This window comes from Anser cygnoides, chromosome 6, assembly GCF_040182565.1.
Source record: "Anser cygnoides isolate HZ-2024a breed goose chromosome 6, Taihu_goose_T2T_genome, whole genome shotgun sequence".
Taxonomy (NCBI): Eukaryota; Metazoa; Chordata; class Aves; order Anseriformes; family Anatidae; genus Anser; species Anser cygnoides.
Genome location: NC_089878.1, coordinates 20,996,324 through 21,012,717, shown reverse-complemented (window position 1 = coordinate 21,012,717; position 16,394 = coordinate 20,996,324). Strand labels below are relative to the sequence as shown.

General features: G+C 35.4%; 1 protein-coding gene across 10 annotated transcripts in view; it reads right to left on the bottom strand.

Annotated features, from left to right (window-relative positions):
• METTL8 (methyltransferase 8, tRNA N3-cytidine) overlaps positions 1-16,394 on the bottom strand; it is an 89,648-nt gene that overhangs the window by 7,235 nt on the left and 66,019 nt on the right. For 2 of the 10 annotated variants that reach the window (XM_066999504.1, XM_048061566.2), the window contains 4 exons: positions 9,095-9,253; positions 6,799-6,890; positions 1,511-1,899; positions 872-921 (listed from right to left, as the gene is read on the bottom strand). In XM_066999504.1, the coding sequence (XP_066855605.1) occupies positions 872-921; positions 1,511-1,899; positions 6,799-6,890; positions 9,095-9,253 (690 nt within the window). Of the gene's footprint in view, positions 1-871; positions 922-1,510; positions 1,900-6,798; positions 6,891-9,094; positions 9,254-9,568; positions 10,003-10,091; positions 10,148-13,158; positions 13,260-15,241; positions 15,264-15,773; positions 15,880-16,093; positions 16,318-16,394 lie in introns of those variants that run through there. The other 8 variants (XM_066999499.1, XM_013171508.3, XM_013171506.3 and 5 more) reach the window with 8 other exon arrangements.

Below are 16,394 nucleotides of genomic sequence, written 5' to 3'. Positions count from 1 at the left end.
TTTCCCTATGTAGTGTTAATTTCCAAACTTTTTATATGACACAGCGCTTCTCTTTCAGACTATGCTGTCTAAAGCAAAACGTGTTTTAGGATGAAGATGCATTGCTAACACTAACAGGTTTCATTTATGACCCCAGTACATCACTCAATTCCTCCTGGTCTCTGTTTCCATATCTGCAAAATGGAGTATTTTTGCATCATCGTGATGCTAGCAATCAGAATTCATTTATAGAATAATGAACATGATCTCCTGGAGGCATGAATAAAAAGAAATCTATTTCAATCCTTGATATCTACACAGCCCTTCCAATAAAACCTTCCTGCCTACACGGAAGGGAGGACATGCTGTCATAACAGCATTTTCTAAAACCAGAAGCTAAGTGGATTAAATGTTTCAGGGAATTAAGTAATGCAATACAGGACTCGTGCCTTCCTTGACACTAAAACCTGAAGCAATATGATAAAGTGTGCCAGCCAAATTCAGAAGTAACAGAACTTCTCAACAGTAGATCACATCATTATTTACTGTCTGTGTTTGGCTCCTCAAAGAGGTATCTGGTAGCCTTACAAGAGCACATAAAACAAGGGACATGAGGATATTTAACCTGTCTGAGATTAACTACAGTAAGTCAGCCTGAATGCACCTGAAAAAAACACTTATCAACAAATACGGTCCCCTGAAGACTATGGGCTGAACAGTATGAGGAGTATCTTGTACTGATGCTAGCAACACTGTCTGTGGTCTTCAAACACAAAGAATTTCAGGGCTGTAATGCAGTCAACGCTTCCTGAAGCACTAGTCTAGTACCAACATTAGAAGAAAATGGAGTTCAAAATGGAACTTTGATATCTGAAAATATGTCACGACATACCATATAACTTTCAAAATAGGAAAGACACTATTTCCAGCACCACAGCCAACCTAAAATCATAAGAGGAAAAATAAAAGTTAATATAAATGAGCAAATAAAACTTTTTCTTTTTTTTTTTTTTCCCAATCTTAGTTAGTAGGTAGGACCCATTAGGCTTGAAAGTGTATTGGACAGAAAAGGTATAAACAGCTCACACAACAGTTCTCAAATCACTGTCCCTATGATCACATTTCTCTTCAGTATCTTTCCAATTCAGTATCTCCTCCAATCTTTCCAAGAATCCAACTCTCAAACTGCATAGGAAAATGCAATATTTTTATCCAATTTTTCAATTTCACTATTTGGCAAGAATATGTCAAGTATTGAGAACAAAGCACTTTAAGACAGAATTTTCCCTAAGAAATTAGAAACCCAACTTCCACTGAAAATGGAATCTGACCACCAATTCTGACTTGGGAGAAACTTTAAAGAGGAAGCAAAGCCAAGATCCTGGGTTCCTCTGAAAGGTTCTGCCATAAATGAATGTAATGCTTCAAACTCTAAATGTTTACTTTCTTGATAGTTACTAAGCATCTTTATCAGACTTTTGAGCAATGATATAAAGCCGAATACAATGGATAAAGCATTTGAGTGCGTTACCTCTAATATTCTGTAAGTGGCACCACTACCAGGGAATGATTCTAGCCGGCCAAGCTCTTCTTCACAGTTTTTACCCTGAGGGTTGTCAGCAACAGATTTTGATTGTTTTTTATTATATACATATCCTTGCGCAAAAGTAGAATCATCTCCATAACTTTTCTTCCAATACTTTTCTCTTTCCTTCATTCCATTCTTGTGTGAAAAACTGTTGGTAATATTTATTTTTGTGTGTTCTGAAGATCTTTCCTGTGTTTTCAACCGTTGTCTCATTTTTTCTGGAAGAATTTCTGGAAATTCCAAAAACAGCCAATTGCGATCCTTGAAAAAGTTATTTCTGTGAGTCTTGTAAAATTCATTCCAATATTTACTGGCTTCTCTCTCATATTGCTCTGAAATTAAACCAAAACAAGAACTTGGTGACTATGAGCTCGAATAGAATATTGTAAATATTCTAAAATATTTCTTAAATATTGTTATTATATATATATAATATTCTTAAATATTGTAAAAATAGAATATTGTAATAGAATATTGTAAAGCAATGTGGAATTTGGACCCCAAATTTAGTTTAAAAATGTGTAGTTTCCCATATGGTATGCATCTAAATAAAAACATACAGATTTGGGGTCTCAACTTGGTCTACATTCAAAAAAACTCAATGAGTTTTCAGTAAGATTTTATCTCGCTTAGGATGGGACACAGAGCCTTTCTGTATTTTCCATGATTTATGAAACTATGAACAATTACGAAGTTATTGGTAGCTAGTACATCTCTAAAATATATCACTTAGAAATCCAGTTCTGTGAACTGGAGTGATAAATGCTACCACATAGAAAATAGGCAGGAATTTACTCTTAACCATTCAACAACACAGTTCTGACAGATACATATTCAGAAGCAACCTATTGGCTTTCTTTGAAAATACTTCAAAGAGTCTTACAGCAGACCTTTGTGTTCACTTTTAATTTCCTATTGAATCATCAACGAATAGGTTTGGGATGGGTTTCACCCAGTCAGGGAATTGATATCCCTTCCCCAGAGAAGTCTGTCTGACTTGTTCTTAAAATACCTCCTTTCATATAGGTTTGTCAACTTTCTTCTGTAAGGTATTATTAACCCTCACCATCTGTACAGTTAGAAACTAAATAATCTGAAAATTTAAACTACCTAATCTGAAATTTAAAAAACTACCTAATCTGAAATTTACTTACTGCAATTTAAGTCCAGTAATTCTTGTCCCATTAACAAAGTAGACAGAGCAAAGATTATTCATTTCTCTTTATAACACCTATTTACTTATTTTAAATCTTTTGCTATGTCTCCCATAAATAAACTCTTTTCTAGATTGTATCTCCTTTTCCCCCTGCAGAAGTAGTGATTTTTAGACTTCTGATCATTTTTATTGTTCTTCTCCAGACTCTTTCCAATTCATCTACTTCTTTTTGGTGCTGTATTCTGATGAAGTCATTATCAACATGGAATAAAAGTAGTATTTTATGAGTCTTACAGGGTGCAATTCTGTTTATAAATCCCGACGTGCCATTTTGCAACAGCATGACACTGCTGATTCAGCTGGTGATTCACCACAACCCTCAGATCTTCTACAAAATGACTACCTAGCCAATTGTTCCAGAACCTAGCTTTCACCCCCACCCCCTTCAGGGAATTATTCCTAAGCAAAGTGTTCTGCCCTTATTTTTTATCAGATTTAACTCTGTATCTTTCAGAACCGTTTTTTCCCCTCATAATTTGCCAAGATATTTCTGAATCCTAATCCTGCTCTTCACTGCAATTGAAACACCTCTTCAGTTAATATCATCTTCAAGTCTCCCATTCTTGAAATGACTAATGGAAACACCAAGCAGTACAGCAGTACTAGACATAGAACAAAATGATCCTCTGCCCAGCACAGCTTCCATTCTCAAAGGAACTCTCTTAAGTATTCATTCACCAAAAAGCAGTTTCATTAGCTCTTGCTTGCCTAACTTGCCTATGAAAATGTCAAGTAAATAGTAGTCAAAAGCCTGAGTAAGGATAAAATTCAGGACATCTGCTGTTTTTAACTTATCCCCAGGGCTCATAACCTTCTCCAAAAAGGAAATTAGCTTGATTTTACATGATTTATTATTTAAAAAAAAAATTGTTGGCCAGTATTCATCTCCTTTGTTCTTCCAAACTCAGTGTCTACAAAATGTGGATTATCTGTTCCAATATTTTTCTAGAAACAGGAACTATAATTCTCTGACTCGTCTCTCTTCCCACCTTCCTTTATAAAAAAAAAAAAAAAGAAAAAAAAAGTTAAGTACTCTTTTCTGCTTTCCTGGTCATCCATATACTCTATGGATGTACTTTGTATCCTGTTCTTTCTCAGAGGTAGAACAAGATCTTTCCTTCTTCTCACTAGCACTAATTGTGCTAGCAACTGGACTGCAGCTAACCCTTTCAAAGGAAGGCTGATATAAAGATAAGAATTACAGCTTTTTCAATGCCTCTTTGGTTGTTGGTTTTCCCTTCCTTATCCTACCTGCTAAGTACCAAACCAAATCTTTATCTTGTTTTTCCCCAGTTCCAAAGCATTTACTGAATTGTTTCTCATTATCCTTGACATCTCTTGTGAAGTGTACATCATGTGTGTTGCCTTTTTGATTTTGTCCCTATTCACTCACATTAACCAGTCAATTCTTTTAATATAAATGAAAGAGTAAATATATGTAGCACTTCTACTGCTCTCATTTATATCTTAACGTACCATTTCCTAAATCATTACAGCTTTTCAGAGATAAACAAGGCTGCAAATTATCATTAGAGGCACAGACAGACAGTGGGAAGTGGCAAGGAGGTGGCAGAATGCCTTGTCCTAGAAATCTGAATAAATTTTAGAATTTAACATTTAATACATCCAATTGTATTATTAAAGGGCAAGACCCAGCCACGCACAGCAACTGTATTTATAATCTAAGTGCAGAGCTGATTGAGGACATATATACCAGATTTCAATAGTGAAAGTTAGACATTTATAGAGATTGCTCAGCTCCAATTTAAAGAACAAACCACTTACTCCAAAGATTCTTAAATCATTATCGCCCCTTATTATAGTCACTATTTTTCTACAAGTTCACTCGGAACCCTTGTACTTAAATGTCCATTAAGCATTCCAGATTTCAAAACTGAAGGAAGGCGATTGCTAAAGTCAGCCGTTCAAATTGTATTAGTTTAATATTACATAGGTTCAACTACAAGAACACTTTCCTTTCTCTCACTGGTCACTCCTGCACAGGCACACAAGCAGTATTATTACCATTATATTTTTTTCCACACAGATGTTACAGAAACTGCAATTATACCAACTCTGGAAATATACCTATTTTTTTTTTTAATTCATCAGAAGATAACATTACATATTTCTCATCAATAAGTCTGTAATTTTCACTGTTTTGTTAATCTGTATGTTTCCTGAAGCAGAGTGGGCAGTCACCCTATTGGCTCATAAGGTTTGTTATATATTTTTGTCGTTGTTGTTCCCTCTACCCCCTCTCCTGTTGAATATTTAAAAGCCTGACTACTACATTTTCAAAAGCATGTAAAAATCACAAAACTAATTAAGATATAACCCTTTGAGACAACAACAACAAAATCTATTTCTTAGTCCATTTGATTTCTCTCCTTAACAGAATCCATTATGACTTGTATTTCATACACTGGCAGTTAGGCCTGAGAAGAAACTGAACATGCTAACAAGTAAATCAAATTCCTAAAAGTAGCATCATGTATTCATTCACTTTCTCTTGTTTTACTGAGGCTCACCAGAACGATTCTATTTTAGTGACATAATAGTATTGTTGAAATTTGTCTTTTCTTCCCCACCCTTACTGCAGTTTCCAAGGCCCCAAAATAACCTGCTCATTAGCTTCAGTCTAGTTCATTGTTAACACAAATAGGCCAAAATGTTCTTGCAGAATGAAGTTGAAGCTTTCTGAAGGAACAGTATCAGCAATGCTCACCTATTCAAGCTCTTAACAGAGAGGCATTCACAGGAAACATTCCTGGATTCTTTTATTTCTTGGCAATAGACAAATGCCTGATTATTTCATTTCTCACCAGCCCAAACTAATTTCTAACTGATTGTAGGTAAATAACAAAAGGATCCATGAGCTATGTGGTTATGCTGTTTACTTTTAAATCATGAGCTCTTTTTCAACTTTTTATACAAAAACACTGGAAATATTCTATGCCAGTTTTGAAAAACAAACATTGTACTCCTGGATTAAGATAAAGAATGAGAGAAGCAAGAACAGAAAAGGGCAAGATGACAATCCCAGAGCATTTAAAGTGATGAAGGGCACACAATCCAAAGTGCACTCACAGGTAATTCAAATACACTCCAGCATGTGCCCTAGTTATATCAATAAAACTAAGAACAGGGTCATAATGACACTATCTAATTTGACACATTTAAGATACGCTAGGTAAACTCTTGCCCAGGACATCAAAGTAATTGTTTTCAGAGTATCCTTCTAATAAAAGAAGAAATTAAGAATCCAATCTTCTATGTTACTATCAACTTAATACTCCAGCTTTATATGCAACTATTGAAGAGTTCAGTCTAAGGTTTAGTTTGCCAGTTTGAACCTAGAGCTATCATACTTCAGAAATGCAGAATATGTTAAGTATTCCCTCTGAAGACAGGCATGAGACTTAATCATTTACAGAACAGACTCTGCATGATATTCTGAAACACCTTCCACATGCAGCGAACACGCTGCTTCCTGAAGCACTCCCCGCTCAGCCTGGCCCATGCAGCAAGGTGGGGCCAGCTGGGACCAGTGCAACTTTCGTGGCACTTAATAGAAATATGGTGCAATGTAAAAACACTAGCTCTCTAAACAGTCCACAAATCATTAAAAAGAATTTGAATATTCTACATGGGAATTTTCATCCCCAGCACCTTAACTGTGTGCAAATTCACTCCCTTTGGTCTGTGAGGTAGAAGCTTTATTCTGAAGAACTGCAAAAGGAGTCAGAACTTGGAACTGCTCTGTACTGATTTAATTGATTTACATATATTCTGTTGCCCCCACAAAAGGCAAAGTTTCTCAAAGAAGTAACTGAATTGTTAGAAAAACAAACTTTAGGACAATCCTTTGAGGCAACAAAGGAAAATGAACAAAAATAGATTTAGACTGGAGAATGTACAAATAAAAGCAGTACTACCAGATTTCAAAGCATTTTTAAATGCTTTAATAATTGGCATTGAAATGTGAATTTTTAAGCAATTAAGAATTAGTTACCTTGGTCTTCCAATTGAACTTTCACAAGCGAGTTCTCTGCTGCTTTTTCCTTGGCTTGCTCCTCCTCTTCTTGTGACCACTGCATATGGTCCCTGCAAAAAGGTAATTGAAGAACTAGTCTTTAAACACAACTTTCCGTAATCATCTTCTGAGGAAAACAGTCACAAATAAGCTACATTATCTCAAGTCCACTTGCTCTTAAAATACAAGCAAATGACCACAAGGAGACCTGCAGAGTTAAAAACAAAGTTTCAGTGCGTGATAGACAAATAGTTGGGTAAAACTCAAGTGGAAGTTTTTCTCAATCATTTCAACTGCAAATGGGCTGAAGCAGTATGCACTTTTTTTTCTTAAGAATAGGATTAACACATATCTTGTTAACTGAGTGGGTTTATAGAAATGTATTTTCAGCATCCAATTAAAACTGTATTTAGTTGGATTTAATAACAGGCTTATCAACAAACAACCTTATGCAAGAAACTTCTCATATTACTAGCGTTTATGATGATGAGAAACAAAGGTCATCCAGCAAAAGAATCAGCGGTTTCTGAAACAGGCAGCATAATCCACATATTCAAGCAGAATAGGTGGAATTGTTGAACAAGATTTTACTTATCTTGGGGAACAGAGATAGGAAACATTTTAAAAAAGAAAGAATAAGATATCCCTAATAAAAGACAAACAGTGCTGCAATGGTTCCAGAGGCTATGCTACCTGTACATGTTTAAAATGGTTCACTAATGTCATATTAATTCATGAAAGTGTCACAGAACCAAGCAAAGACCTGACCCTGATGACCAAACTGCATTCCCTGCAGATTCTGTTCGGATGAGGCCACAATAGGGAGTGCAAAAAAACGCACTGGCAGCTTTCAAAACAAATCATTTGTCCCTCCAAATCTTTCAGTCTGAAGAGTTTTAGAAATCACATTTAATTAAATTATATAATTCAGATAATATGTTAAATCCTAATCCTAAAAAAAAAATAAAAAATTAACTGAAAGCCCATGATTAAAATTCTACTGCTTACTATGGAAGAAGGAACCATGCACCAACTTGAAAAGAGTCCACTGTCTCTAAAACCAATCAAGCATCTTCCTGTTCTGTGCTTGGAGACATACAAGTAACTTAATTTTCAGGTCTCTTACGCAGTAAGCCTAAGCCCTGAAATTTGTAATCTGCTAACCCAGTGTTACGTTACCCATTAGCATTTGGTTATCATTAGTTACATCCAGACCCTTCTCAGCTATTGCTAAATCCTTGCTCAAAAATTGTGCGTGTCAGAATTCAAAATATATTTTCAAATTATGCAGAAAGTAATTTCTTGTTTAGCTTTCAAATTCCCCATTTCTCTTTTCAGCAAATATTCCTTTTTCTTAAGTTACGAACTACAGGAATAAAAATTCCTTGTATTCCTAATATCTTAGAAAGTTATTTTTCCATTTTCTAGATAGATTTAGATATTCTTTTAAAACTTCTGTATCAGTTACTGTTTTGTATACTTCATCTTATTCATCTCCATTTCATAGAGAAAAATCTATTCAATCTTACTTCATAAGACAGTTTTCAATTGGGTTGACCAGCATTCTCACTGTTTTCTGACCCCCCATTAGTCATAAAAAAATACCTTTTAGAGATGGAAATGCTCTGTTGCTTATCATGTCAATTATTATTCTTATTAGTACTTGCATGTTAATATTTTCTCTGCTATAAGATCACTTATTAAGATTCTTTTTTTGTTGTTGTTGTTTTGTTTTGATTTGACTTTTTTTTTTTTTGGTTCACCAGAGGTTGCCATACAGTTCACAACTATAAGTAACATTTTCAGTACATCTTTAGAAGAATACAACTTACAAGTTCCTTTTGATATGGTGTCAGTTTTAGAATATAGTGCTAATCCACTATGCAACTCTATTGTACCTAAACAGTAACTTTCTGCCATTAGAACATACAGTAATTATTCTCCACACTTTATGTTTCCTAATTTATTACTGATCTATAACAATATTTTGCCTCTCATTCCATGATTATCTACTTCCTCAGCAGCTTTTTTATGGAAGTCACTGAAAACTCGTAACTGTCAGGTTAATTGTGACAGTCTGAAGTTCTCCCTAGCACTACCTTTCAACATCCATTCTGTTACCCCATTGCTTTTTTTTATGTATTAACATATAAAAATAAATACATACATATATCAGCATGATATATATGTATAGATATACACATAGATATTGTTATTCACCATAGTAAATAATATATAAATACATAAGAAAAGCATCCTTGAACAGACATCTCACCACATGTTGTGCTCAAAAACTTTAGAAGGATCAGTTAAAATCCGTGATCCAAGTGGAACAGCTGGTCGTCGACTACTTTGGTGCCTCTGTTGCATCTTGCTTTTTCTCCTCAGACACAAAGCAGAAAACCTTCTAATGAAATTCATTTTGTTCAGAGATCTGAAAACACAATTAACTCAAATCACAGTTTTGCTGTAACTTCGTTGTTTATGTCATTTAGATGAGAAACTGGTCAAATAATCAAGAACCAATATCAGCTTTAGTAATAATCTTTTGCTGTAATGTCAATTTAAATGCTTTTTAGAAAGTAGCAACACCCCCTGCATGCACTGAAAGCCCAAATAGACCCAAAGTAGGCTACTGCAACAAAACCAGTTGAAGTATACGTTATTTGGTATATTTTCAGAGCCCTGTCAGACAGTAGGGGGAAAAAAAAAATCACAGTAAAACTGTAAACCAAGTTTGACATTGTACCTTTAAAAAGACAAGCAAAAAGTCATCAGTATCGAAACCACTTGTTCTAGTGGGTACGTACTGTCATTGGGCTTGACGTTTTTCACCTCACTCACTAGGTAACAGCAAAAAAAGTAATTCTAGAACTGTGACTGTGGTTTTACGCTTTTAGACAGGAAGTGAAATATTCAAAAAGTCAATTCAATATTATGCACCAGAAAGCCTTCCAAAATTTCTGCTGCGTATTTTCCTTATCCCTGCTCAATGCTCCCTTTGAAATGATGGTTTCAGAGGTTAAACTTCTATTCATACAACTTATAAAATGCTTGAGATTTTTCTATTACATGTGTAACGGCCTTCTATTGCTATATTTTACTTCACATGGAATCTCTTTATACAGTATTAATAATAAAAGATAACAAGTGTGTGTAGCTAGTACCAGCAGTTTGTCTTTTTTTTGTTTTGTTTTGGTTTTTTTTCTGGCATATTCTTGTTAACGTAGGCTTTCTGGGAGATGAGTAAAATGAAATACTCCTCCTCCTACTTTTATTCTGATGTGCCTTTTGTTCTTTTTTCCTTCAGCTGCTCTGCGTATGACTTCAAAAATGATTCTTAGTACCTTTTTTTTTTTTTTTTTTGAGTGCTTCTGCTGTATAAACCACGCATACAAATTTAGTGCACTGGAAATACAAAATGTAGTTACAAAAGAACAGGCACAATTTAAATACACACATTATTAGAAAACATTATGTGCAAAAAGGTTACAAAATGAAGATTTTTATCTTCAGGAAAATACTACTATTTGATCACAAGTGTTGTACTGTGAATAAAGAAGACAAATTTGTACACATCGATACAAAGCCTGGCAAAGAAATTACTTCAATTAAATGAACAATTCCTTATTTAAGGTGTACTTTTGAATGAGTCATACTTTTAAAAGGGCATTGTTTATTCAGTTTAAGCCTACAGAAAAACAACAAAAAAAAAGATGAAATTTTCTATCTAATTCTGTTTATTCAGTTTAAGCCTACAAAAGATGAAATTTTCTATCTAATTCTATCTATTAAATGGCTGCCAATGCCAAATATAAATACTGTTATACTTGGGCTGCTGGGACTGCAACATGCTATCACGATGCTGGGCATTATCATACAGGGAAAATGTAACATTTAGACCTATTAACAAAAAAAAACCACACTACTAAAACTTCTTCTAATTTAATGATTTTATTAAGGTGCATTTTTTTGGTTAGATGGTGGTTGTTTTTTTTTTGTTTGTTTGTTTTGTATTTTTTGGGTGGGGGGCTGAGCAACTAAAATTCCAGCTTAAACTTAAATTACTACAAACCATTCATACTTTCTTTGTAAAAGCATGTGAAGTGTGTATGCATCACTTCTCATAAGATGAAAAATTATTAATGCATGTGAAATACTATGAAATAGCAGCTACGAGGCATAAAAACTAACACAAGTTAGTTTTTAGTTGACAAGTTTTTCAAAACATAATTTACATAAAGGCAATGTTTCTGGACACAAATATGAAAAGAAAAATAAGTAATAATAAAAAGCAAAACCTGATCAATTATTATTATTATTAAATTATAAAAGTGCCTAGATAAATATTCCATGATCACATTGCAAACTGTTTACAAATCCTTTTCCTTCTTCAATCGTTCAAAAGACCTGAGTTAGTATCTTGCATTTCCTGTGCCAGCATTTATATTCAACATAAAATACAATGATTCAGCTGCTAGGCTAGTCACATAATTTTTCTTGGCTTTCTAAATATCTCAGTAAGAACATGACAAGATGCACAGATGGGAATTATATAGTCAGATGACTAAAATGATCCAGCATCAGTAAAAATCCAGAGATGTAGCTCTTTTTATAAGAATATGATCCTCCGAGTGATAATTGCACAAGTTTAGCTGATAAATTCTAAAACATCATAAAAATATAAGGACAGTGGGGGAGTTAACTTTACTGTTGCATCCAGTGATAAATATCAAGGCATAAGCACTCACATGTCCTTAAGAGTTCGTGATCAGCAGATCATGAGATTAATGGGCAATCTGGCTACTGGAAGGTCCAAAAAGCATTTAAGTTACTTGGAAGCCTAATTTTCATTTTTAGAAGGGAGTCATTCCTTGATTGTTTCTCTAATTGATTTTGTTAATGAAATAGGCAATGACCCTTTCTCTTTGTCAGATAGGATGATCACATAGCAAGAAGTGTTGCCTGAAAGAATTAAGAATTATTTCCTTGTTCACAGCCAGAGTCAGGAAAGCTTTAAGTCTGATTATCAATCCAAGCAATCCAACCTTCACCTTTAAGGATATTATCATGAAACCGCATTACACTGAAAATGCCTCTTTTGAACAAGCTTTGAATGTTTTTCAGAAAAAAAGCTTTAAAGAAACAATGCACTCAGTGACCATACTCAAAAGCAAAATGGAAGATTTTTTTTCCCCTGTGGAGCATTGCATTTTAGCCTTTGAAAATCTGTCATTGTTACAAACATCGGTCAGCCTTGAGAAAATCTTCCTCTCTTCAAACAATCTAACAGCATTTTTAGTACAGCTTTTTGAAGGTGGACATGCAGGTACATGTATCATCTGCCACGTAGACCACAAATTAAACATTTCTAATTGATGTTGGCATTAAAACCTCTGAGCAGTTACATCCACAGAGATAAAAATAGGAATACAGGGGAAAAGAACTGTTCTAATTTTGTTTTTAAACAGCGAAGTTCACACAAAAACATATGTAAACCACTTGATTAGTAAAATCCTTGAGAGGCATCAACTCTGAAACAGGTGTCAGAACAAAAATAATCCCTCATTCCTGTCTGAGAAACTAGTTTCAACGAACTTATTGGATGAGAACATTGACATTTGACTGATCTCTCACTATAGAGCTAACAACTCCTTCCATCTGCAATCACTGAGCCTACCTGTAGAGTCATCATAAAGAAAAAAAAAAAAGAGCCCTAATATAGGAAGAGTATGTACAAGCTTATGTTACATTTCTCTACAGAAGGGTAACCTGGAAACAATGAACTTCATTCAACATACTTCTATTTGGCACCCAGAAGTTCATTGACAGAACATTAGACAGTTAAACCCAAACACTCTCCTATAAAGCATATACTGACCTATTTCATCACCATGAAACACCACCAAAACTCCGAACACCTTAGTTACACAAAACAGATGCAAGTGTTAAAAGAGTGATCATGAACACAAAGTGAAAAATTCCTTAAGATGATGCTGACACTGAAGGTATAATTATGAACTACTAGTGTTCATTCTTAAAACACACACTTCTTAATATTTCTGAGATCCAGCCATAGCCCAAGACTAGGCCAAACAAAATGGGAGAGGGGGAGGAGGAGGAGACAACTGCACTGTCAACCAGATTAATTGGTTAAGTGAATACTTAATGCTAGTCTATTTTAGAAAGTGACTAAAGATGCTCTCTTGAGGCTTCATAGTCTTTTAATGATATACTTCAAAAAATTGTGCTCAGCTGAAACAATAAGAACAATAAGGTATTTCACAACTTCTCACACTCAACAAATCTAAAACTCCGAACTGTTTTTCCTTTTCATACCTCATCACTGAGAATGATGCAGGTATCCCTGTAGGCACACAGCAACTTTAAGTAAAATTACTGAAGAGCAGTGACTACCAAGACGAAAATAAAAACAAATACATGTATATTTTGATTAATAAGGAGAAACAACATCTCTCCTGTAGAGACACCACAGTTAATTTTGTTTTTCAAAGAAGTAGCAGATAAAAACAAACAAAACAAAAAACCTACAGTAGATATACTTTTAACCACGTATACAGAAATGTTGAGTAAGAAGAGTGCAGGCTAACTTTCAGGTAGCCTGTTAAAAAGGATCAAAGAAAGAACAAATAGTTTATAGTAGTAGTGGGAGGGTGGGATGAGGAAGGACAATAGATAAAACTGCTTATTTACTGAAAACATTTATGCTAAGCATCACATATCCAGGAAACTGGCAACGTAACTTGAAGGTACATTATTTGTGGTAAAATAATATGGGGGTATTACATAATCACTATTAAGAAAGAAAGCAGATGGACTACTATGAGGGACAAGCAGAGTACTAAAAATCCTTGAGGGTTTAAAAAATATTATTACTATTTCCTAATTTAGTATTCATGGAGAATTGTTCTTAGCCGCTATTCTCTCTTGATACTCTTGTTGAAATTATTCTGCTATATAAACCATTTTTGCAATATCTTATTAAATTATGGGTTTTATAATTCCATTTTTATTCTTTTATTTTTAAGAAGGAACCACTGCACCATTCTCACAAAAAGGGGAAAACGTGTTCTTCAACTGAGAGTATGAACTGTAACGTAAGTTCATGTTGGCATACAAACCTAATTATCCGGGAGCAAAAGAAACTTTATCCCCAATACTGAGGGAATCAACTGCAGTAGTTAGTATGTTTTTAAGGTAATGAAACGGTGTAAAAACATTTTGCAGCTAAACATAAAATAATGGCAATTGCAAGATCTGATACACAAATGGCCAACAAGGAAGAAAGGAACTGATATCTGAGAAATACAGACATATTTTATTTAACGACTTTTTAGTAAATTAATGTGGGTGCCATGAACATGAAACAACTAACTAAAGCATTTTATTTGAATTAATTATATGGAAAAAAATACGGCAGTTCAATTACTATAACTGACAAATGCAATTAGTCCCATCCTAAACTAACCTGAGCTCCTTTCTCACTTGCCAAAGCAGGTAATAAAACGCTCTGACAGAAACTTGCATCCAAAATGTAGTGATTTTATTTACCTTTTTTTATTATATATTTTTTTTAATATTGGAAGATTTTGTTTTGATCAGGACAAGCGTTTCATTGAAACTACATCATTTATAATAGAGATGTCCTGACTTCACTATCAAAGACTACTTTGACTTTAAAATGAAGTTTCAATGAAGTATTCTAATTGAACAAAATACTTCAACTTGTGAAAAATACTTTAACTCCAACTGAAGCTAAATGTATACTTCGATATCTTAGAATCATTCTTGGAATGGAATTTCCACTTTTGTGCTAAATCTATTTATGATACCATTTTCAGTGTTGATTGTTCCACTTTGTGTTTGTGACACCTACTAAAGGCATGGTCAGAAACAAAGCACCTATAAATATTATTAAAGTTAGGAAGATACTGGTCACTCAGTACAAGTATGTTAAATATTGCATAAAAAAGACACCAAATTCAGAAATGATTCTTTAGGTTACAATCCTACAAATACCTGTGTGTTTACCTTTACAGAAAAGGTTGAATTCTCAGACTGTAGGATACGGGATTTAAATACATAAGTATTCTGCACAATCATTTACTCCCCCTCCCCCCTTTTCCACTTTTTTCCCATTTTTCATGAGTTTTTTTTTCTGTTATTTATCCAGCAGAATATAACATAAAACTGACTTATCAAACTAACCTATTTGCAAGGTTAACATCAAGAGGAAGCCATCAATGATAAACGTAGCTCAGAATTAAGGCTTCCTAGTTAACCTGTGCACCCTCTGCTGGCTGGTGCTTAGGTAGGAGAAAAAGGAGAAAAGGAGAAAAAAAAAAAGAATGCTTTATGCATATATATATATATATATATGCCCATATATATATATACTCACAGTGAGAGGACTTTTAAGTCTCCAAAGATGTTTTGCAATTACTAAAATTGTTTTTCAACCCTACTTTCTACAAAATACTGACTATGTAACTGTAACAACAAACCAAAGCTGAGTTGTCTCAACACAGAACACATTGTTTCCACTATTAAAGATGCTGAGAACTGAGACAACATGGATTTTACTATGATCCATAATTTACATTGAATAATCTCATTTATTTACATCCCTGCAAGACTCTGGATGCCTACAGGGACTTTGCAGAGGTGCAACCCACCCTGCCAGCTCCTAACTCTCCTCCAATGTCACAGATACACCGTGGCACACACTGTCCTAACCCGCTCTGCAGTGGTACAACTGCAACCACCACGCCTGTGTGTCCTGCTCTCTTCATCCAAATAACTTTAAAACACCAGAACATCACCCTTCAGGAATCTCTCATTTGTGAGAGTACCAGCTAAGATGCCAGCTCCCACTCAGGGATCCTGAAGAACAGACTTTATGGAAACATAAAGATGACCAGCTTCCACATTACCCCATGAGGGCCTTTGGCAAGGAAGGAAAACGAGCTTTTCCACACGTGCCCGGTTTTTCTGCCAGCAAGTGCTGTTGATGAAAATGACAACTTTTGGGATGTAGCTCTAAAAATATAAAGATAAGCGTTAGACACCCCGAGAAGTTGCTGTTGATCCTGGAAACACCTTGCCCTTACAGCTAGGGCCTTAGCGCACCCACAAGGCACGGGGCCCAGATCTGAGATATAAGTTCCCGCTGTGGTGCCTTTCTCGGCTACACTATCTCCAACAAACCTCTTCTGCCTTTACGGAAAAAAATAAAACCCCCGGGTGAAATTACTTCACTGACGCGCTCCATACACCAGCGTCGCGCTTCCCTCAGCGAGGCGACGGGAGGCAGCCTAACGCGGGCAGCGCCCGGCGGCCCTCACCGAGCTCACGGCGCCTCACGCCGGCCCCGGCGCCTCACGGCCGGTCTCACCGCCACAACTCCCGCTCCCGCCGTCCCGTTCGCCTCAGGGGCGGCGCGGGAGGTGTAGTCCTTGTGCCGCCGCTCTCCGCCCCTAGAAAACTACAGTACCCGGCGAGCCGCGGGGCAGGTGGCGTTGGGCCGGGTAAAGCGTCCCCGTGGTGGGCCTTAC